Consider the following 23,586-nt stretch of genomic DNA (forward strand, 5'->3'; position numbering starts at 1 on the left):
CGTGTTGTATAATTTATAGCTTCTTACTGTACCTAGGCTAGATACCACAAATGGGATTGGTACTGTATCACAGTTCAAATTCTTGCATGGTGACAACCAAGTGTGGACCGTGATTACAGAGCACCTGCTGTTAGACGACGTAATGGTCTGTGTTCTCTCTGCAAACGCTTCAGTAAAATTTTTGAATATCCCCCAAGCATTTCAGAGATGCATCCATAAATTAAGTTTCAGCACATTAGTTACAAATGGAGCCATTAGTGTGGTCCCTGCACAGTGATGTTTATTTAGTAGGTATGCACAAACAGGAAATGAGAGAGAGAGAGAGAGAGAGAGAGAGAGAGAGAGAATTAAAGTGATTGGCTTCATTGCATTCTGTTTGAATGATTACCATCCTTAACAGTGATTGTAGGCCATGTTTTAATTGAGCTTATTGCAGGAAGAATTAACACTAATGTAACAAAATAACACGAGCTCAGACACGAACTGGCACCAAAACCACAACAGCGGTCTGTCCTGAAAAATGAGTCTGCACTTAAAAGCCCACACAGTAGACGTTAGCAGAATTAGCAGCAAACCTGCACACGAAAATATCATCCTAGAAAACAGCTTTAATCGTCACTGGAGGCAGGTGGAACGCCGAGTGTAGTATTCCTCAGGTGAGAAACCTGCAGAAAGACAGATAACCATGTACCGTAAACACTCCAGAGTTTCTCTAGGTTTATTTCACAAACTAAACCAGCAGGAATGCGATTCTGCTTTGCTCGTGTTATCATCAGTACGTAGTCTGCTGCAGGTGTTTTAGAGAACGATTGAAATTCTCAGCTTTGTGCTCAGATGTACTCTGTGCACTTCACATGCTGTGACCGCTCATGGATGGGAGACACGGAGGATTTTTCCCCCCCGAACACAACCTTAAAGGTCTGATTCTGAATGCATTGCAAAAAAAAAACCACGACTTTGTCGGTTGTAAATTTGCGTTAAGACCGAACAAATTTTTTTTTTTTACTCTTTAAACAACTAATACGAAAGCAATAAAATAATAATAATTCTATTTTAGTAAGTATTGTAAATATAGAAATTGGCCTACATACAGACGAAGGCTACGCTCATTCTTTTAAATAAAAACCCGTGACATCATCTATGTTTACACTATTGGTTACCGGATGTCACACTATAGCCCTATTCGGACGGGCTTAGTTTTACGTGGGGACGTGGAGTAATGCAATTTTACCTCAGGACGTCTGTAATATTAATTGTCCAATTCATACGGGACAAGACATCTCAGTAAAACTAGCAGAAGTGGGAGGGGTAACTCGCTTTACGCACCACAGTAACCTCCTTGTTGTCATGTGTGTATGACGTCGCTTCCTGTTTCAAACGCCTCCATGCTTGCAAAACGCGCCAAAAACTACTTTTAAACAGGAAATGACGGAATTTTACCGTACATATTTACAGCGGGTCTATTCGGACGGGATCAGTATTAACTGAGGTCATTTTTCCGGACCTTTTTACAGAAGGTAAAAGTCGCCGTAATCTTTACTGACATTGTCTGTAATGATTACCGAGATGGCGCATTCGGACGGGACTAAAATCACCGAGAAGTTCTGGTAATAATTACTTTACCCCTCACGTCCCCACGTAAAACTAATCCCGTCCGAATAGTGCTTATGACCTGTACGTTCGCTTCATCTCATTCTCCCATTCACTGTCAGAGTCAACGGGTCGCGCTCGGTAATGATTGTTGCGGCTGGTTGTTCGGGATTGGGCGCCATGATACGTCTTAAAAAATTCATCAAAACAGCTCAACACCGCTTTAACTTGGCACGAAGTTCTGGAAAAACTGTGTCCAGCATCAAAATAAGGTTTGCGATGATGCGCCCGAAGGCACAGGTTGAAGACCCAGTCAGTGACGTCACGATATGCTAATTTGTTTAAATTCATACCTACGTAATCACCATCACCAAAATTGTACTTTTTTTTTTACATTGAAACTTGAAAAAAAAAATATAGACCTACCTACAGACCCTTTTTTTTTTTTTTTTACTGTTACTGCAAACCAAAATATTTTTAAGGATGGCCTGAGATTTGAACTGTAAGCATGGCATGGTTTAGTGTTTTTCTTCAGTTGTCTGGATCTGGTGCCACCGGTCTTCTGCTCTCGTAGCCCTTCCACCACCAGGTTCCACACAGTGTTCTTTCTGACATGCATTTCTTCTTACCATGGTTGTTACGAGTGGTACTCGGAGTTTGTATTGACTACTCATCAGTTCAAACCCCATCTGGCTATTCTCCTCTGACCTCTCTCTCATCAACAAGGCTTTTCCACCCACAAAACTTCTGCTCGTTGGATGTTTTCTTCTTCACACCATCATGTGTGAACTCTAGAGACTGTTGTGCATGAAAATCCAAAGAGATCTGCACTTTATTACAGTACATATCATATAGACTGTGAAAAACTGAAGCAGAAATACTTAAATGTTACCAGTTTTATTGCATTTGAGGTCGAATACACTAGGGATGCTTTGGAGGAAAAAAAAAACACTTTCAATACATAAGCTGAAGTCACAGTGATTATTCTTTCATCCATTCATCCATCCCTCCGTCCATTCATTCTTTAATTTTGTCATGGAACTGAGGTGTTGAGACCTTGTGATCTTAGGCTGAGAACAGGACAGGAAAAGAAACAAGGCTCGGTACCGAGTGTTCGTAAGGAAACCCTGATGCTTTGCACACGAGGGTTTAAATACACAGAGTAATCAAATTGGAAAATAAATTGTGAGAACAATCAGGACACAATCAGGGGACAACCAGTAACGAGACAGGGACGGAGACAAGACATGAATGAAAACAAACAAACAAACATGGCAGAGTAAACAAACAGAGAACAACGTGGAACATAAACAGAACACATTCGGAGAAGAGCTCGCGCTGCAATGGAGCAAAAGGTGGGGGATTATGACACGATCATTCATTCATTCATTCATTCATTTCCTTGTCCACTGTCCAGGGTTGCGATGGATCCGAAGTGTTGTGGCGTAATGTCCTTTTGTACACCAGACCAGAGTTTGATAAATGCAAAATTAAATTTAATTCATCTTCTACCGCTTATCCGAACTACCTCGAGTCACGGGGAGCCTGTGCCTCAGGCGTCATCGGGCATCGAGGCAGGATACACCCTGGACGGAGTGCCAACCCATCACAGGGCACACACATACTCTCATTCACTCACACACACACACTACGAACAATTTTCCAGAGATGCCAATCAACCTACCATGCATGTCTTTGGACCGGGGGAGGAAACCGGAGTACCCGGAGGAAACCCCCGAGGCACGGGGAGGACATGCAAACTCCACACACACAAGGCGGAGGCGGGAATCGAACCCCCGACCCTGGAGGTGTGAGGCGAACGTGCTAACCACTAAACCACTATTTATTTATTTAATTATTTTTGCATACTTTGCTATGTTTCATTGTGTTTTTTCCGGAAAATGCGTGTAGGTCAAGCCAACAGGTCAGAAGGTCTGTGTTGAAATAAGTGAACTATTCTTTACCCATAAATCATACGTGGCACCGTGGGGTCAGTTTTGCAAATTCTCCCATGCACACCAAGGTCTAAGTTTCACATATGTGATTTAATTTGCACCAGTTGTGCTCCCTGCAGGGGTAACCTTGCCCTTTACACCATGGACATGTTATGCCTTGCAGCACCAGAACTACACAATGTCTCTTTCCTGTTCCAGCTCCACACCACAATCAGTAAACAAAGACCTTCTCACACAGCCCTCGTTGTTTGTGCGTCATGTAATCGGATGAAACTAATCACACGGAATTTTGATGATGAGGAGTTGGGATGTACTATTATGACAGGTTAAAATTTCCAGAGATATGGTACAGTACAGTCTGAGCCCATGTTGTTCTTGACCATTAGTATACACACCCAGAAATCCCTGCTGAAAAATCCAGTATAACCTGCTGGATTATTCTGATATAGTGCTGGTATATAACTGGTACACCAGCATTGTCATGCTGCTCCTAAGTAAAATGGACCCTCACATCCCAAGCTGGGGTACAGCAAACCAGCAATGTATACTGGTCCACCAGTACACCGGCATCCCATGCTTGTCCACCATTGACCAGGAATGCTGGATTTTCTGCAGGAGCAGTTCATGCATATATTGGAAGCAACAAGTTCATCCAAAGGGTATAAATAGCGGTTAAAGAAACCAGGACAAACAACTATTGCTTGCTTCTGTTCAACCAATGAGAGCAGCACTAGTTGAGCTGAAATCTTTTCAAACACAGAGATGTCCTAACAGGGCCACAGGGACCCTGGATTCTATCCCAGGGGACTCGGCTCGGGGGACACTGCCGGACACGGTGCCGATCCAACGTAATCACAACTACGGATATGTCAATCAACCTACCACAGAGGTCTTGGGACTGGAGCTGGAAACTGGAGTACTTTAAGGAGTAACCACTAAGCCATTATAACCCCCTTGGGAAATACAAGCACTCAAAAATACTGGCACCATGGGACTGAAATCTCTGAGCTCTTTCAGCAATAATTACATCTCCTCATATAAAACTAGTCCAGACCAAATAGAGTTAAAGGGTTAATCAGCTCTCTTCTTGAATGACACTTGAATGGAGTTATATTGAATGCTATTGACTAATTATAATCCATCCTTTATTTCTTTACCCAGCTATTAGGACCAACATGGACATTTATTTCACATGATATCCAATGGATTTAATGCTGGGGATTTTTCATTGGTTTTCTCTGTGTAGGCGGGACGGACAGAGAGCTGAGGGCTTACTCGACAGCTGGGATGATTGAATCAGGGACATTTGTTTTCCGGGAGGTAGACATCCTTATATATTTTACCACGTAAATGCCACAGCAGCTCAGTCTGGAGAAACGTTCCACCGCAGATTTTACAGCAATTTAAGATCTCTTCGGAAATGTTTCCTAGAAATGTGCTCTGCTCTGATGAACACTCATTAATACACTCGTCTGTTCCGGTGACCTGAAACGCAGCGTATAATTTAGTACAAATGAAGCCCTTATACGGTCATTTCTAACCAATCCATCCATCTTGACCCAATCACTACCGAAGACCTAGTACAGTGAGGGGAAGTGGAGATGTTTTACACCTCCTCCCGAGGGCACGTCTGCTGTTTTCGTTTCCTCACCAGATCCATTTTCTTCGTTCATCCTAAAGCTCAATGCTTTCTATTACCGTAAAGAAGACGATTTCCTCTCCTCGACGAGAGTTGATTTTTCACCCTAAACCGATTGGTCATTGCTTATCTCCACCAACACACTCTTCGCACACAGATAAACATACCACACTTTCTTGTTCAGGAACATAAACAACTTCACATACTCATATTTTTCATTCTATCGAGTTCCGCCCATCTAAAACATGTGGGCTGTAAGGGAGCATGTCATTGGTTGGACGTATTGAAAGAATACGCCCCTTTCTGAAGGAGACCTGGGGTTTGTATCGAGTATCGCATTGAAACAAAGACAATTGCTCACAAGATCTTATAAGTCACTCACTGTAGTAATGATGTAACTGGAATGGTTCGAAATGACCACTGATGCAAAAGTAGTATTAAAAAAATATGCATGTTTTCTTACAGCAGAGATTTAAGCAGAGTATAATACTGACTAAAATATGATGGCTTAGTGGTTAGCACTCCAGGGTCGGGGGTTCGATTCCCACCTCCGCCTCGTGTGTGTGGAGTTTGCATGTTCTCCCCGTGCCTCGGGGGTTTCCTCCGGGTACTCCGGTTTCCTCCCCCGGTCCAAAGACATGCATGGTAGGTTGATTGGCATCTCTGGAAAATTGGCACTCCGTCCAGGGTGTATTCTGCCTTGATGCCCGATGACGCCTGAGATAGGTACAGGCTCCCCGTGACCCGAGAAGTTCGGATAAGCGGTAGAAAATAAATGAATGAATGAATACATTAATTATAATGCACTTATCGGTAATTCCTTTTAAACTTCTGTCTCTGTAACTCAAGTCAGCTGAAGAAAAGAAAAGAAAAAAACAAAACGTTCAGTTTTTTCAGTTCCCGTAGACACATTTTTTTCCTTCTTTTTTATTCACTTTACTTCAAATCGACTTTGACATCCAGTAAGCCCACCAAACGTAATGCTTGCCTTGGCATGGAATAAAATTCCCAGATATCTGTTTAGTGAAGAAAGCACATCCATCGCTGCTGCCAATCCGCTGCGGTTCACTTTGGCACCATCTCCTTAAGAGGGAGGATATGATCATCAAAAAAGCTTTGGAGAAGTTCAGATTTCCAATTTTGTGTGTGTTTTTCACATATTCACTCAGTAACTCATAGGAATTATAGTACAAATAATGAATCGAATAATTAAGGATTCACTGAACTGATATAAAGTCTTTTCTGTGGCTGAAGCCTGAGGCACCGGATCATATTTGGTGTCTCGATCCACAGAGTGAACACATACGGCGCTGATTCACGTAAATGTTGTGGTCATTTTGCGTAACGTATTGGCAGTAGCATGTAGACTGTTCGCATGGTTACAAAGACAGGGATGTTGGGATGTGTTAGCATAGTGATTAAGGTGTCAGATTACTGATTATAAGGTTGTGAGTTTGAATCCAAGGTCCACTAAGCTGTCACTGCTGGGCCAACGAGCAAGACCTTCAGCTGTAGGAAATGAGTTCTGGATAATGGTGTCTGCCAAATGCTATAAATATATATATCAGAGCTCTGATATTGTTATCGTAGTGAAAATTGAAGAAGTCTAATAAAAAAAACTGGTATCATTCATTTTCTACCTCTTATCCGAACTACCTCGGGTCTATCTCAGTCGTCATCAGGCATCGAGGCAGGATACACCCTGGACAGAGTGCCAACCCATCACAGGGCACACACACACTCTCATTCACTCACACACTCACACACTACGGACAATTTTCCAGAGATGCCAATCAACCTACCATGCATGTCTTTGGACCGGGGGAGGAAACCGGAGTACCCGGAGGAAACCCCCGAGGCACGGGGAGAACATGCAAACTCCACACACACAAGGTGGAGGCGGGAATCGAACCCCCGACCCTGGAGGTGTGAGGCGAACGTGCTAACCACTAAGCCACCATGCGCCCCCCTATATTACGGATTTCTATCTATCCATTTTCTGTAGCAGTCCAGATACAGTTTAGAGACACCAATCAGCCTACAGCACATGTCTTTGGACTGACAAAGGAAACCCCAAAGCACAAGGAGAACACAAACCCTCCACCCACAGATTAAACTAAGCCACTGTGACTCAAAAAAGAAAAGAAATCAAGTCATTAACATTTCATAATCAGCATGATCGATTATGTCGACAGATTTTGTTGTTGCAGCTTTGTTTGTTGTTCACGCTAGAACGCATTTTTATATACTGTACAAACTCCTCCACAGAAGCTGTGCTAGTGCTAGTGCTAGTTTTGGAATAGCTTTGTCTGTCATTACCAGTTATTGCGAATGTTCAGAAATAGTCTGAGTTTCAGCTCACAGGCATTCGTTACAATTTTCCAGTTTTCCAAAGACCGATATATTAGAATGTACCGTGGGTCTGAAACTATGGCAGATGATGCAAGTGTGCCGACACGAGAGACTCTCGATGACTGGTACACGGTTTCGTCACGCATTCACGCTGCTGCCGCATAACTGAATATTTCTCTTTTTATTATAGCACTGTGACATCATAATGTATGAAAGTACATCTCAAACCTACACCTACAATACTTCTGAACTTCAAGTACCTGGATGATACATTTATTTAATTAGAGGATGTTGGACACTTTAAATGCTTAATGCTCACGGTTTTGCTTATATAGTGGAAGAAGGGCGGGGCTACCAGACAAATAATGAGAAAATATTTTCAAGATGGCCGACGACACAACGGTGAACCAGAAGTCTTAAAGATGTCTTTTAAATTAGCTCACGTTGTGCGATTTATTTAGTAGTGTAAAAAATTCACCAAATTGTGCTACATCGCATGACATGACGTCATTTGCAATCGACTGTGGAACGGCTTAAACGTCCAGTTAGTAAAAAAAATAAAACTTTGGCTAAGTGTTCTATCTAAGATAACCATACCCTTCACACTAGATGAATACATAGTGTATGGTGTAAGTACGTAGGTTATAGTACGCCATTCGGGACGCGGCCGCAGTGTAACCGATGCCGACCGACTTAAAGTCACTTAGAAGAAATATTCAGATAATATAAGAAGTGAATCAGTTATCAGTCCTTCAGAGAATCATCATCTTTAACTCAGTATCTTTCTTAACTCACTTCATGGAGTCTAGTTTCTCTGCACAGCGAGCGGTTGCTCTCAAGGGATATTTCTAATCTGCCTGAAGTGCATCAGTCTCCTGTTTGCCCTTTAATTGGAAAACTGGACGCATCTATTGCAGTGACTATAATATTAAAGCAGGCACTTTAGATATTTTTGAGTAATAGGGTCTCTTATTTTGCTCCCAAAAGCAGCTTGAGTCATTTTTTCTTATTAAAGGAATCCTGCTATTATATAACGTCAACAATATGCTTGAGATGTTTTTCAGACCATTTACGGTTTAAATTTACATATTTTTATTATAGTTAGTAAATTTTACTGAGCGTGCAGATTCTAGCCCGAAGCTTGGAGTCACTTCTGTGCAGGAACAAAAATATAGCAATGGATGCTAAAGTCACGTTCGCCTCACACCTCCAGGGTTGGGGGTTCGATTCCCGCCTCTGCCTTGTGTGTGTGTGTGTGTGTGTGTGTGGAGTTTGCATGTCCTTCCCGTGCCTCGGGGGTTTCCTCCGGGTACTCAGGTTTCCTCCCCCGGTCCAAAGACATGCATGGTAGGTTGATTGGCATCTCTGGAAAAAAATTGTCCGTAGTGTGTGTGTGTGTGTGTGTGAGTGAATGAGAGTGTGTGTGTGCCCTGTGATGGGTTGGTACACCGTCCAGGGTGTATCCTGCCTCGATGCCCGATGACGCCTGATATAGGCAGGTAGTTCGGATAAGCTGGTAGAAAATGAATGAATGAATGAATGAATGAATGAATGCTAAAGTTTCTTTCTTTTATTGTCACTGCTCATTTCCTTTGTACACGTCACACATGTACAATGTAGAATGACTATAAAGTCGAATCTGATCCGATGATTGACAGAATTCACTCCTCCTTTATGTCACGTCTCATCTAATTCCCATGACAGAAAAGCAATCTCTGTGATAAAGGGTCTGTCATTAATTTGTTTTACTTTGCCATGAATAACATTAAGAGACTCCAATCAATAATGGAATGAATCTTAATTTAAGTTGACCGATCGTTCTCTCTCCTCTGTGTAGCTTTTGGTTTGTTTTTCATGCCGTGAATGGCTTTGATTGGAGTGAAGTGACTTGCGTTCCAGTCACCTGTTTGATAGCAGATCTGAGATGGATTTATCCTGGATTTATGATGAGTGTTGAATATTTATTAGCCTGCATCGCTGCTAACGATGATCGTGAGCGTCTGCCATATACCTTATAGTGTCAGTAATCATATTCACCGTATGGGAGTTCAGATTCATTATAGCTGTGATGATTGTGTGGACAGTTTGGTAGACTGTGTTAATCATGCTCTGTATGCATTATTGGGTAAAGATGGTGGATCAGTCCGAAATCCACCGATAGAAATCGATCAGTAGTTGGCTGTAAATTGTAGGTTTTTTTTTGTTTCTGGTGGAAAAGTGTTTTTTTTTTCCGGGTCAGGAATGTAATTAAATTTCCCAACGACTTGCAAGTTTTACAAGACATCTAAGCAAGTAGCTTTTGTCTTTTCCAATGATCAAATGACTATCTACAATATAAACTCCTTTAAAGCTAGTTGAGGTAAAGTAGAACAGAGGCATAGAAGCCTTTATGATACTGTAACGAGTCTGTCTGTGTTTTCCCTTGTTTCTGTCTGCTGTCATTCCCTGCTGTTAATTGTTGACCCCGCCCACCTATTTGTTACCATGGACATTAACTGCACTCATTCTCTTCCCCAGGTGTTTTGTCTTAGTCTGTGATCGTCTTGTGATCGGTTCTTGTTCCCTATATCTACTCTGTTTGTTCATTTCCCTGGTGTGAGTCGTCTGTCCATGTCTCTGTCCATGTCTCTGTCCATGTCTCTGTCCATGTCTCTGTCCATGTCTCTGTCCATGTCTCTGTCCATGTCTCTGTCCATGTCTCTGACAACAGCACAGTGGTATTCTTTTTTTTTTTCTTCACATACCCTAACTGAGGAGGTTGGGGTCAGAGTGCAGGGGCAGCTATGATACAGCCCCCCTTGGAGCAGAGAGGGTTGAGGGCCTTGCTGGGTTGAACCCTGATCCTCTGATCAACAACCCAGAGCCTTAACCAGTTGAGTCACACCTGCCCCAAGTAGGTGGGAAAACCTTTGACTGGTAACTTAACCCCCGTTCACAGTGCAGGTAAAAGTGGCCCAAAACTGATTTTTTGGGGGTCACGTGACCAGGTCAGACCTCTTCAGGAGTAGTGTGAACACTCAAATCTGGCCCAGATCTGATTTTTTTTTTTTTCAAATCAGATTCAGACCACTTCCATGTGTGGTCCTGAATCAGACCCAAATCTGATTTTTTCCAATGTGGCCGCAGTGTGAACAACCGAGGCGGATTTGATGCGACTTTTACGTCAATCTACTGTACATCGACATTCGTCACAATTATGCGCCGGCGAGTACGCACACAAACGTGACTACGCCTACAAAATGGATCAAATAATCAAAAGTTGCCTTCGACATATGAAAATTTTCAAAACACTGCGTCTCTGTGCTGCCGCTACACACACATTTAGAAAGAAAAGCGAAAATGCTTACTTTAGCGAAACGGCGTGCCGCGTGTGACGTTATCGTTCGTTTGCGCATGCGGGTCAGTTCGAAACAGCAAACAGTTCACACTGGTATCTGATATAGGCCACACTTTAAAAGGTAATGTGAACAGCCAAACAAAAAAAAAAATCAGATCTGAGCAAAATAAATGAGCCTTAAGACTTGCGGTGTGAACGAGGCTAAAATGTATAACTACTATAACTATAAACTGTACCATACTTAGTGTGCCAAGTCTCAGAAAGCAACAAATGATACTTAAACATTTCACTTAAAGTTAATGAGTTTTGCATAAAATTGCAAAAACAAAAAGGTCACACAATTCAAAACAGTCCCTCAAACGATGTGCAAGTCACAAGTAAGTCTCAAGTCATGAATGTCAAGTCAAAGTCCAGTCTTTTTTTAATATTTCTCAAATTTGCGACTTAAGTCTGACTCGAGTCAAGTCATATGACTCGAGTCCCCCATCTCTGTGTAACAGTGAGAGAAAAAGATTTTGATGATAATATCAGTTTTTACATTCGAATTAAAAACATTTAGTTGAATCAGAAACCGAACACTAAGCAACATGGGGACGATTCTGAACAAACTCCGACATGCTGTTTCAATGAATGTTACTTTCAGAAAATTTGCACGATCCTTCTTTCTGTTATCAGCTCGAGTACGGACAGATGCCACGTGTCACGTTGTTGGCTTAATAAAGTGTTAATGATTTCCTCAAGTTCGTTCTAGTTCAGATCTTTGTGTCTCCGCAAGCATCCGTACCCTTTCGGGGTGTTTCCGACGTTCCTTAATTGGTCATCGCTTCATGTCAGAGCCGATCCTGACCTCCCTGGGGCCCTCAGCTAAATTCTGCTAAGGGGCCCTCCTACGGTACCTGACCCGTGAGCCATGTAAACCATTTGCCACCTATTCACACTTGACACCCCACTGCTCCCACTACACACTCCATCCTTTTAAAAAAGTTTGTTCCTAGTGAATATGCAATAGCAGATATCAGAAATCTGAAAATTATGGTTACTACTACAAATCACACTCTTAATATTTACATTTTAAGTATTGAAAACTGAATTGTTGATATCAAAAATCCATATCATGTGAATGTATAAAAGCTAAAATGGCTTGCCGTACTGTATCACTGTGTTCTATAGTATGCATGAGAACAATACTTGATCCCTGATGGTTATTATTTACTGAGGGATGTGCATTCATATTGACCTGGCATTATGCCCATTCCAATGTAAATCCATTGGTTTCCATATTGCATTAACATTGTTGTAACCTTGATTGAGAGACTATAAACATTGTCATTTAGGAGCACTATGACTATGAGCGCTATTTTGTACTGGTCCCCACACAGATGTTGCTGCTGGAAAGCGCAGCGATTTGGGCGTTTATTCATGCGAATGTTCACGCAATAAATTGTTTTGTGACAGACAGACAGACCAAGAGATGCACTGTCAGCACTGCACAGCTAATTTAGCTAGTCAGATAGAGACTAGAGACAGAATCACATCAACTTAACTTTACTGTTATTTGCGCTTGCTGACGTCAAACTTGAAGAGAACACGAGTTTACCTGATTGCTGTTCTCGCATTTTGTTTCTTTTTTTCTCTTTTCATGGCCAGATGGATAGCGCAGCTTCATATGGTCATCTGCAGAGTAAACATTAACACGCGCTGTAAAATGAGGCAGGGGGAGGAGGGGCCTTGCGTAATTTGCGGGGCCCTACGCAACTTGCGTAGCGAGCGTATAGGGCCGATCGGCTCTGCTTCCTGTCCTTGATAACCCTCTCTCACACTACTCCATCTGTTCCTTGTTTTTGTCAGTCTGTTTAAGAATGTGTGTGTTTTGTTTTCATCTTTTTAAAATTTTTTTTCCTTCATTTCTGTTTTCTTGTATCTCATACAGTATGTTCTGTTCTTTTAGTTCTTTTGCTAAGAATATTGCTAAAGGTTCTACATCTAGATCCAGACTCTTCTCCCACACTTTGTTACATAAGGCTGAATATTTGGATCCTGATGAAGATTAACACCAGAATAAAATAACACAGTAATTGATTTCTGATAGCTTTGGGATTCGTCGCTACCTTCAGGAGCTGTTCGGCTATGCCGGGGGAAAAATAAATGATCGAGACCCGAGCGGATATTTGGCAGGGAAATTTGGCACTTTGTTCAAGGGTCGGGGTTCGATTCCCACCTCCGCCTTGTGTGTGGAGTTTGCATGTTCTCCCCGTGCCTCGGGGGTTTCCTCCGGGTACTCCGGTTTCCTCCCCCGGTCCAAAGACATGCATGGTAGGTTGATTGGCATCTCTGGAAAATTGTCCATAGTGTGTGAGTGTGTGAGTGAATGAGAGTGTGTGTGTGCCCTGTGATGGGTTGGCACTCCGTCCAGGGTGTATCCTGCCTCGATGCCCGATGATGCCTGAGATAGGCACAGGCTCCCCGTGACCCGAGAAGTTCGGATAAGCGGTAGAAGATGAGTGAGTGAAATGAGAGAACCTCGCAGAACCTTAACACAACCTCGGAGCTGCCTACTCCATTCATGTTAACTTGGGGAAGTGTTTCCAAAAGGTTTTCCTTCACCTTTTTCTTTTGATCCACCATGTAACATTGAGGCTTCCATCCATCCATCCATCCATCCATCCATCCATCCATCCATCCATCCATCCATCAATCCATCCATCTTCTACCGCTTATCCGGGGCAGGGTCACAGGGGCAGCAGTCTAACCAGGGACACCCAGACTTCCCTCTCCCCAGACACTATTCCAGGGGGATACCGAGGCGTTCCCAGGCCAGCCGAGAGACATAGTCCCTCCGGCGTGTCCTAGGTCTTCTCCGGGGCCTCCTCCCGGGTTGGACCTCCCCAGGGAGGCGTCCGGGAGACATCCGGAACAGATGCCGGAGCCACCTCAGCTGAGTCCTCTCGATGTGGAGGAGCACTACTCTGAGCTCCTCCCGAGTGACCGAGCTCCTCACCCTATCTCTAAGGGAGCGCCCAGCCACCCTACGGAGGAAACTCATTTCGGCCGCCTGTATCGAGGCTTGGGATACAATAAATATTAGCAGTATAAAGTTGGACAAAATTAAAAATTCGAATACAATATATTTCCATACAACAACCTTTTGGAAATCGGCCTATCAGACCTTTAAGTGAGTATAAACAAATTCTATGAATTATTTTATCGCCACAAATAATTATTGATGAATTATTCAAGCTCTTTAATTGGATTTCAGTATGACATTTTTTTTTATCTCTGTTCAAGTAACCTTACACAGTATTCTAGTGTTTGATGTTAACACCTTTAATTTTTAATGAACAAGCACTTCTCAGAGAGCAGAATTAGGTTTGATATCACCGCTTACTCTGAAGATAGATTAAATAAATAGATTTTTATTCATTTATTTATTTTATTTCTTTTCTATGAATGAATGACTTAGAAAACAACAAACTGTTATAACCCCGAGTGTCTATTTTCTTACGAGCCATTAAACACCACTGTGGAGTGGGACACGACAAAGGCGTTCGATACAACACAACAGGAGCAAATTCTATTTTTTATGTCCTCTAGCTACTGCTTTTAATTAGCTAACTCGTCATGTACATGTTCCGATTAAATTATAACAATTATAATGAAAAAAATATATATATACCTTTCAAAATCGATATTTCAGCTAATTGTCTTGTTGGTTTGTGTTCCTGTTGACGACCTGATGCCAAGATCGCACGTGTATTCCTGTCTCTAATCACCAAGACACTTGTCTTGTCATGTTCACATCAGTGTGACCTTTAAATGACCACATCCATGCAATTCTTTCACATGCTGAAATTCATTCTAATCTAAACCTTTCCTTATTAAAGAGGGATAAACTAAAACACAATATAAAGTAATTGACGGGTATTGAAATAGTTCCAGAAACTTCTACATCGTACAAATCGATCTAAAAAAAAAAACAATAGTGTGTAGATCGTTCTTTCACAGCTGACCAGTTCACTCGGGTTCTTTCTGTACTGCCCTAGATTTAGCCTCTAGTAAATATAATAGAGAGATTTTTCCAGGTTTTCGCATTCCTCGCGCTATTGCTCCACTTCTCCATACAAGAGAATGATAGTCATTAGTTCAGACCCATTGAAGGAGACGCTTTTGCTGTCACTGCTGCTGTCAGTGATCACAACAGCAAAAAAAAGAAAATAAGCGTGTTGTGGAGTGAGTGTGTTATTCCATCTCGCTGGGCTCCAGTGTGTCTCTAATTGCCTGTCTGTTCAGTATGGGGGTGAAGACTGGTTGCCTATCGATACTAAAAAATCTCTTAAATGTCTCAAACAGCGTCTCCTGACTTAGTGGTTAGCATGTTCGCCTCACACCTCCAGGGTTGGCGGTTCGATTCCCGCCTCCGCCTCGTGTGTGTGGAGTTTGCATGTAATCCCCGTGCCTCGGGGGTTTCCTCCGGGTACTCCGGTTTCCTCCACCGGTCCAAAGACATGCATGGTAGGTTGATTGGCATCTCTGGAAAATTGTCTGTAGTGTGTGAGTGTGTGTGTGAATGAGAGTGTGTGTGTCCTGTGATGGGTTGGCACTCTGTCCAGGGTGTATCCTGCCTCGATGCCCGATGACCCTGTGACCTGAGAAGTTCGGATAAGCGGTAGAAAATGAATGAATGAATGAATGAATGAACGTCTTCCGCCTAATATTGTGTAGGTCCGCGCTGATGCACTGTGTGTTCTTAAACCTTTCTATCATAGCTAGCATTTCCAACAATGGTTAATACTACTGTGGGATTGGACCAGACCTCCCAGGCTTCACTCCCCATTGACATGAGCCTTAACATTTACAGCATTTAGCAGACCCTTTTTCCAGAGTGACTTACATTTTTATTTCAATTTGTACAACTGAGCAATGAGCCTTGCCACAATTGCAATCAGGTGCCCAGCAGTGGCAGCTTGGTGGACTTGGGACTCAAACTCATGACCTTCCAATCAGTAGTCTAACACTTTTAACCACAGAGAGCCTAAAGATTTGTGTGACCCTATTGCGGGATCAGGAGTTTTTTTTCTTTGGACATCTTTTGGTATCTAACCATTGTATATGGGGAATAATCTGTATATCCCAAAAGACCTGCTGTTTTTGAGATGTTCTGACCCAGTCATCCAGCCATCACTATTTGGTTCTTGTCACAGTCACTCAGATCTTCGCGCTTGCCGATTTTTCCTCTTACAACACATCAACTTTGAGAAATGACTGTTTACTTACTGCTTCTAGAAGTTCTAGAATTTGACTGGTGCCATTGGTCATTGGTGGTGTGGTAGCCTAGTGGTTAAGGTGTTGGATTGTGGAATGAAGTGAGTTTGAATCCCGGGTCCACCAAGCTGCCATGGCCGAGCCACTGGGCCACTTGATCCTCAGTCCCTCAGTTATAAAAAAAAATGTGAGTTGTTTTGGATAAAGGTTGCCTGACAAATGCTGTGAGTATAAATTATAACGACATAATCAGTGTTCTTTTATTCAACTGTCAATAACATTATTTATTCATTCATTCATCTTCTACCGCTTATCCGAACTTCACGGCGAGCCTGTGCCTATCTCAGGCGTCATCGGGCATCGAGGCAGGATACACCCTGGACAGAGTGCCAACCCATGACAGGGCACACACACACTCTCATTCACTCACACACACACACACACACACACTACGGACAATTTTTCCAGAGATGCCAATCAACCTACCATGCATGTCTTTGGACCGGGGGAGGAAACCGGAGTACCCGGAGGAAACCCCCGAGGCACGGGGAGAACATGCAAACTCCACACACACAAGGCGAAGGTGGGAATCGAACCCCCGACCCTGGAGGTGTGAGGCAAACGTGCTAACCACTAAGCCACCGTGCGCCCCCCAACGTTATTTATTGATACAGCAAAATATATAGTGAGCTACAGAATGAGGTAAACCCTTAGTAAAGATGTGTAAAAAAAATCTATCTTACACCGAAAATCTGAGAGAAATGTAATCTTTAAGTCCTATCAACAAATATAGATTTTTTTTTTTTTTTAGAATCACAGACCACAATTATTTGCACTCACGTAGGATCCTTCACTGAAGCATGTTCTCATTTATATTTCTCTCAGGTGTATCTTCCTTTTATACTGGGGTATGAATATGAGGTGATACACAGGCCAAGTTCCCTTAATAATTCGTCAGCAAGAAGAATAGGACTGGGATGATTAGAGATTGTGTGTAAAAGAAATAAGACGTCAGCATGTTGACCTTCATAAATCAAAGTACCACAACTGGAACCAGTTTCTATAGACAGATGAGACCAAAAAAACACTCAAATTAGGTTTGGCATCAAAAGAAAGATAAAAAATAATCTTTATTGTTAAGTAGGTGATGGATTTGTGTTGCTGTCGTGTGTTTTGTTTTTCTCTAACGTTCCTCATGGAGTCTGTTAGACTTCTCTGGTGATTTTTTTGTTCCATTCTTTCTCAAAATGTCTAGTTTCGGTAAGTTTGTGCCCAGTGAAGTCTCAGATCCCAGTTCTTTGTTGATAGTTGTAGAACACGATATGGATTTCTGCTCCTGTCGCACATCTACCTGACTTTGAGATGCCTTTCTGTTCATCTCTTTCGTAAAGAGTTACTGTAGCCTTTCTGTCTGCTCAGACAAGTCTGATGTAGATGATCTCTTCCATCAAGAGACATTTCACACAGAGAATAGTTGTGATATAATAATAATTACTGTCAGAAAATCTTAGGAGATTACTGAAATAATAATAATAAGGTGGCAGGGTGGCTTAGCGGTTAGCATGTTCGCCTCACACCTACAGGGTTGGTGGTTCGATTCCCACCTCCGCCTTGTGTGTGTGGAGTTTGCATGTTCTCCCCGTGCCTCGGGGGTTTCCTCCGGGTACTCCGGTTTCCTCCCCCGGTCCAAAGACATGCATGGTAGGTTGATTGGCATCTCTGGGAAATTGTCCATAGTGTGTGTGTGTGTGTGTGAGTGAATGAGAGTGTGTGTGCCCTGTGATGGGTTGGCACTCCGTCCAGGGTGTATCCTGCCTCGATGCCCGATGACGCCTGAGATAGGCACAGGCTCCCTGTGACCCGAGAAGTTCGGATAAAGTGGTAGAAAATGAATGAATGATTACTGAAATATTCATACCAGGTTGGCTGGCACATACATTCCATGGTCATAATGAACACTGACTTAATCCCTGTGTCCACGTTGGATAATCGAATGAATGGTGTTCCTAAATAGAGTGTGTGTTTTGTGTTGGAGAAAAACCCTGAAGTCAGATGATTCACCAGTTGGTGTTTGGACAGCCTCGTCAATAAATGTCTTTTTAGATTTTGGTGTCTAAGCTGCTGAGATAAAACAAGGCTGATAACTTCTGTTTTGTTAAGAGTGAGCGTCTGAGTCCAGGGAAGCTGTTGAGGAGACTCGTGAGAAAGTCAGAATGAGAGGTCACATCGTCTCCTCTGGTCCGACCATCTGATGGAGAGATGAAAAACCATCAATCTTGCAGTGCTCAATGTCTAACTTTTGAAACAATATCAGTTCGTGGTCGACTTGAAGCTTGATAGGATCATGAAGGATGAAGGCTGTGTTTATGTGATTCACCGAACAGAATTATTGCTTTGTATAAGAAAGGAAACGGTTGGTTCCTCCACTTTTCTACACCTATAGCACTCTCATCTATTACACAGGTCAGCAGTTGGGGGGTTGTTTATTCCGGTATCCAAAACTACACCATAGCCTCAGACCAGAGAGAGAATAAATAAAAAGAAATGCTGATTAAAATAAAAACCGATCCATTCTCATGTACCTCTATAGCTTTGGTCCAGTGCGTTACCTTCAGCTACCTTTTCACTTCAGTGTTTAAAATAATAGAGTCGAAGATCTACAGATTTTTTTATTTTTTCCATCTGTTGATCATCTCAGCTACAACATATTCTCTCCTGTTCGGGTGACATACTTTGCATCTGGTTTGGCATTTGACAGCAACATGGGGTCCTAAACACTACTCGGAGAAAAGAAAACCCTTTCTGCTTTCAGTACATAATTTCACCTTGATACTAGATTTCAACTTCCTGCGGTGATCATAAAGACGGTCCTGAGCTCAGGCTGAGACTTTACGACAATTGTAGCAAACACTCTAAATCCTTTCAGCACATGGAAAATGGTTTTATTTTAGTTTCTCTCTATACCTGATATATTCCCTCTATCCAGCAGCTTAGAAGAGGGCTGCAAAGTAAACTCAAGGCTTTTTCTTCTTGCTCCTCATGTTTTCCGAGTTTTTCCTAGTCACTGTTGCCTCTGGGTTGAACATTATCATTCATTCATTCATTCATTCATTCATTTTCTACCACTTATCCGAACTTCTCGGGTCACGGGGAGCCTGTGCCTATCTCAGACGTCATCGGGCATCGAGGCAGGATACACCCTGGAAGGAGTGCCAACCCATCGCAGGGCACACACACACTCTCATTCACACACACACACACACACACACACACACACACACACACACACACACACACACACACTACGGACAATTTTCCAGAGATGCCAATCAACCTACCATGCATGTCTTTGGACCGGGGGAGGAAACCGGAGTACCCGGAGGAAACCCCCAAGGCACGGGGAGAACATGCAAACTCCACACACACAAGGCAGAGGCGGGAATCGAACCCCCAACCCTGGAGGTGTGAGGCGAACCACTAAGCCCCCGTGACCCCCTACATTATCATTACAGGCATAAATCTACATCCAGTTTCCTGTTCAACCTTCTGTCCCAATTTGACAAAAAAACAAAACAAAACAAAAAAAACATTAAAACAACTGCATGTTTTTTTTTTGTTTTGTTTTTGTTCGAATGAACAATTTAACAATTTCAAGATGGATAATGGAACGCTGAAAGCTTAAAAAAATGAAGATCAAACAGTTTATAGTCTACAGCATGTGAGAGTACTGTAGGTTGATAAATACACTCGATCTGATATAACTGATTTATTCATATTCATATAAACAATAATTTTGACATTTGACGTGTCATTGGCACACCAGATACTGTAAATTCACCAAAATTCTTTGTGCTCTGCTAACATTCCAGACCGCTGAGCGATTTTACGGCAGAAATTATGACAGTTTGTCTGTGAGCGAGAATCTGACTTTGGATTGTTGTGAGGCAGATAAGGTTATTCATCTTGGAGTTGAACTCCACTTCGGCATCACCGGCATGAGCGTAACTCGGCTTTGAAGAATTATTCCGACGGAATGGGTTTGAAAGTAGTATTATATAATAATATGAAGCAAAGCTCTAATATAAGGGAAATGTATTTGGTTGCATGCCGGGCCATACTGTATGTGCTTCTTTAAAAAAAAAAAAAAAGCAATAATGCCCTTTAGGCTAGACTTGGATTAAAGTATCTCTTAGGTTTGTAGGGTTTAGCATCTAGGAATTTTGGATTAAATGGCAGAATAAAGACTCTTGTATAAAACGTGTATAAAAGATGTTATTTGTGATGGGATGGAATTCGTCTTGTTCGTTTTGTGTCTCTCAGCTCTCACCAACGTCAAGCTCTGGGCCATCGACCGCCAGTGTTTCCAGACCATCATGATGAGGACAGGACTCATCAAGCATGCAGAGTACATGGAGTTCCTCAAAAGGTGGGTTTCTTCTTCTGCACATTATACACAGAAATATACAGAAATAAAGAAATGAAGCTTCACTCAAAGGATTCATCTTTTTTAAGGGGTGAAAAACAAAAATTCAAAGAATTTGAACGGATTTTTTTTCTGTATAGTTTTTTTGCAGGTTTCGTCTGAGATGCGAGTGTGTGTGTGTGTGTGAGTTTGCCAGGTTTTGTTCTTCATTCCCAATGGCAGAAAAAAAGCGAGATGAAAAGTCGTTCCCTAAACCAGCCTTTATCATTTCTCTCTATCTGTTAAAGTCAATACTACAAAAAAGTGCAGCTTGTTAAGTTTTTTTTTTTTTTTTACTTTAGTAAAAATCACAACCAACACAAGTTCTCAGTCCTTAAAGACTTTCTGGTTGTTCGAGGTACAGCTTTATATTTGTACAATATAAATGTGGAAAGACGTATTGCTATAATGGATAAATATCTCCTTGAGTAAAACTTCACCATAGCAACAACAAACAAACAAACAAATAAATAAATAAATAAAATTATAATTATAATTATAATAGAAAAAATAAATAAATAATCATTTTACGTTTCACATTAATATAAACTGTGATTTTATGGACTGTCAGTGCTGATGTATAGAAAGTGAATCAGTATCTTCTGACCAATCAGAAAAGAGAATTCATTCAAGAGTGATAATAATAATAATAATAATAATAATAATAATAATAATACCTGCTGTGCATGAACATGAAAAATGTCAAGAATTAAATTAATTAATCAATTAATGTATTAGTTAATTTATTAATTAATTAGTTAGTTAATTGGTTAAGTAGTTAATTAGTTAATTAATTAATTTGTTTGTTTGTTTTTTGTTTGTTTAAACATAATAGTTTATTCTTTAAGTATTTAAACCTACTGGAGATCCTGAAACACAAATCAATGTCTAAAGCCGCTGCTTTGTTCTAGCTGTTTCTTCTGCCATCGATCGTGGGATGACACGGCACCACTTAGCAGCTTTTTAGGTCATTTCGCTGGACGATTAAATCGATAATCTGATTTTTTTTTTTTTTTTTTTAAGGAAAGTCAACAAGTCCAGTGTCTAGATTAGAGATGGAAGAGATTTAAAATGTCATGATGATATAAAAAGGGGATGTGGTAGCCTAGTGGTTAGGGTGGTGGTCTACCAATTCGAAAGGTTGTGAGTTCGATTCCTGCGTCCACCAGTTTCCCACTGCTGGGCCCCTGAGCAAGGCCCTTAACCCTCAGTCACTCAGTTGTATAAACATGAGATAAAATGTAAGTCGCTTTGGATATAAGGGCGTCTGCTAAATGCTGTAAAAGTCTCCTAGAAAATATATATATAGACTCTAAGAATAATGTCTTGTATAGTAGCAGTAAGTTGGTCACCTGGATGAAGGTCATTCAGAATACATGTGTTTTTTTAGTTATTTATCTGATGCACACAGACATGTTCAGTAAGCATTATGGACCACAAATGGCCAGATCTCAATTTTATTCAGTCATTTATTGAATTCAGGAGAAAATGAGTGAGTAACTGTTTACAGCTGCTAAAGCGTAAGTGATAACAGGAACAAACTCGTGTCACGGACGCTAAACAGGTCGAATCAAACAGCTGTATAAAAGACGAGGGGCTGTTTTTTTTTTAAGAATAAACTCTAAATTGTTGAATCCCTTCACACGCTCTGATACAATTCAGACACACTGAAGGTAGACGAAATCTCTTCTCTCTTCTCTCGGTAATATTTGTCGGCCGTGATCGGATTCGTGTTTGGAAATTACTTCGACGTCACAAAGTTCCTGACCTGTCTCGTTACTGTCGGACATTTTTATGTGAGATTTCCACTTTCCTTCGTTCTCAAGGGAAATCTAGGTTATATACACAGAGGGCAGGTGCTGATTACTGCCGACGCTTTCTGTAGATTTAGGTTAATCCCAGACTAATCCATTCATTGATCTTGAGCTCTGGTGAATTACCAACCTGGAGCATGTCCACTTTTCTTCCCTTAATTGTTACCTCATTATATATTAACAGATTGTTGTTTTATACAAAATGCATTTAACGAGCTGGGAAATTTTCCGCTTTATATAAATTAAGACGTTGTATATATCCAACTGAAGCGGACGCCATCCTGTGGTGGGTAAAATCAAGGCTTTTCTCTTGGAAGGAATATACTTACAATATTATGAGGGAAGGTGTGGCCTATGGGGGAATTTCAATGGGGAGCCTAATGGTTAGAGCGTTTGACTCCTAACCCTAAGGTTGTGGGTTCGGGTCACGGGCCGGCCACGACTGAGGTGCCCTTGAGCAAGGCACCGAACCCCCCCAACTGCTCCCCGGGCGCCGCAGCATAAATGGCTGCCCACTGCTCCGGGTGTGTGTGTGTGTGTGTGTTCACTGCTGTGTGTGTGTGTGTGTGCACTTTGGATGGGTTAAATGCAGTATGGGTCAGCGTACTTAGCCGTATGTCACTTCATATTAGGGACAACTGCATGGGTTTACATTCAAGCCGATGAGACGTCTCACCAAATACACACATATTAACCAAACCCCAGTTCTAACAACTTCACACATCATTAATTATTTAAATAAATAAATATACACGGTTTCTATGGTTAACTATTCCAGCATATACAGAAGGATTTCTACTCAATTAGAATATTGACTACTCTCTAAATGAAACCCACAATGTTTAGAACATTATCCAGTGTTTATACGCACAAAAAAAATACCACGTCACATTTTCTACACGCCTTCAGATCAAATAGCAACCAAAATATCTAATTAGTCCAGAAACCGTCCGCGTTAAAAGCTACAGATTTTATTTGGTGGAAATTTAATTTCAGAAGCAGGAAAAGATTCTTATTTCCACTGTCGTGAAGAAATCATAAAGTAGTATAATCATTATGGAAATAAGGAACACTTAGAAGTCAGTCTTAAGGTTTGGATCTTCTGTTTCTGATTCAAAAAAAATTTAGAATTTTTTTTTTTTTATTTCTCTTAGAGAAATAATTAAATAATCAAATAA

General features: G+C 41.6%; 1 protein-coding gene across 3 annotated transcripts in view; it reads left to right on the plus strand.

The window, feature by feature from the left end:
• Nucleotides 1-23,586, plus strand: part of prkg1b (protein kinase cGMP-dependent 1b) — a 150,254-nt gene that overhangs the window by 80,410 nt on the left and 46,258 nt on the right. For all 3 annotated transcript variants that reach the window (XR_007143706.1, XM_047817439.1, XM_047817438.1), the window contains exon 4: nucleotides 20,453-20,558. Coding sequence is in view for 2 of the 3 variants with exons in the window: in XM_047817439.1 (XP_047673395.1) it covers nucleotides 20,453-20,558 (106 nt within the window). In the remaining variant the exon portion in view is untranslated. The remainder of the gene's footprint in view (nucleotides 1-20,452; nucleotides 20,559-23,586) is intronic.

The sequence above is a fragment of the Tachysurus fulvidraco genome, chromosome 8 (genome assembly GCF_022655615.1).
Source record: "Tachysurus fulvidraco isolate hzauxx_2018 chromosome 8, HZAU_PFXX_2.0, whole genome shotgun sequence".
NCBI lineage: Eukaryota > Metazoa > Chordata > Actinopteri > Siluriformes > Bagridae > Tachysurus > Tachysurus fulvidraco.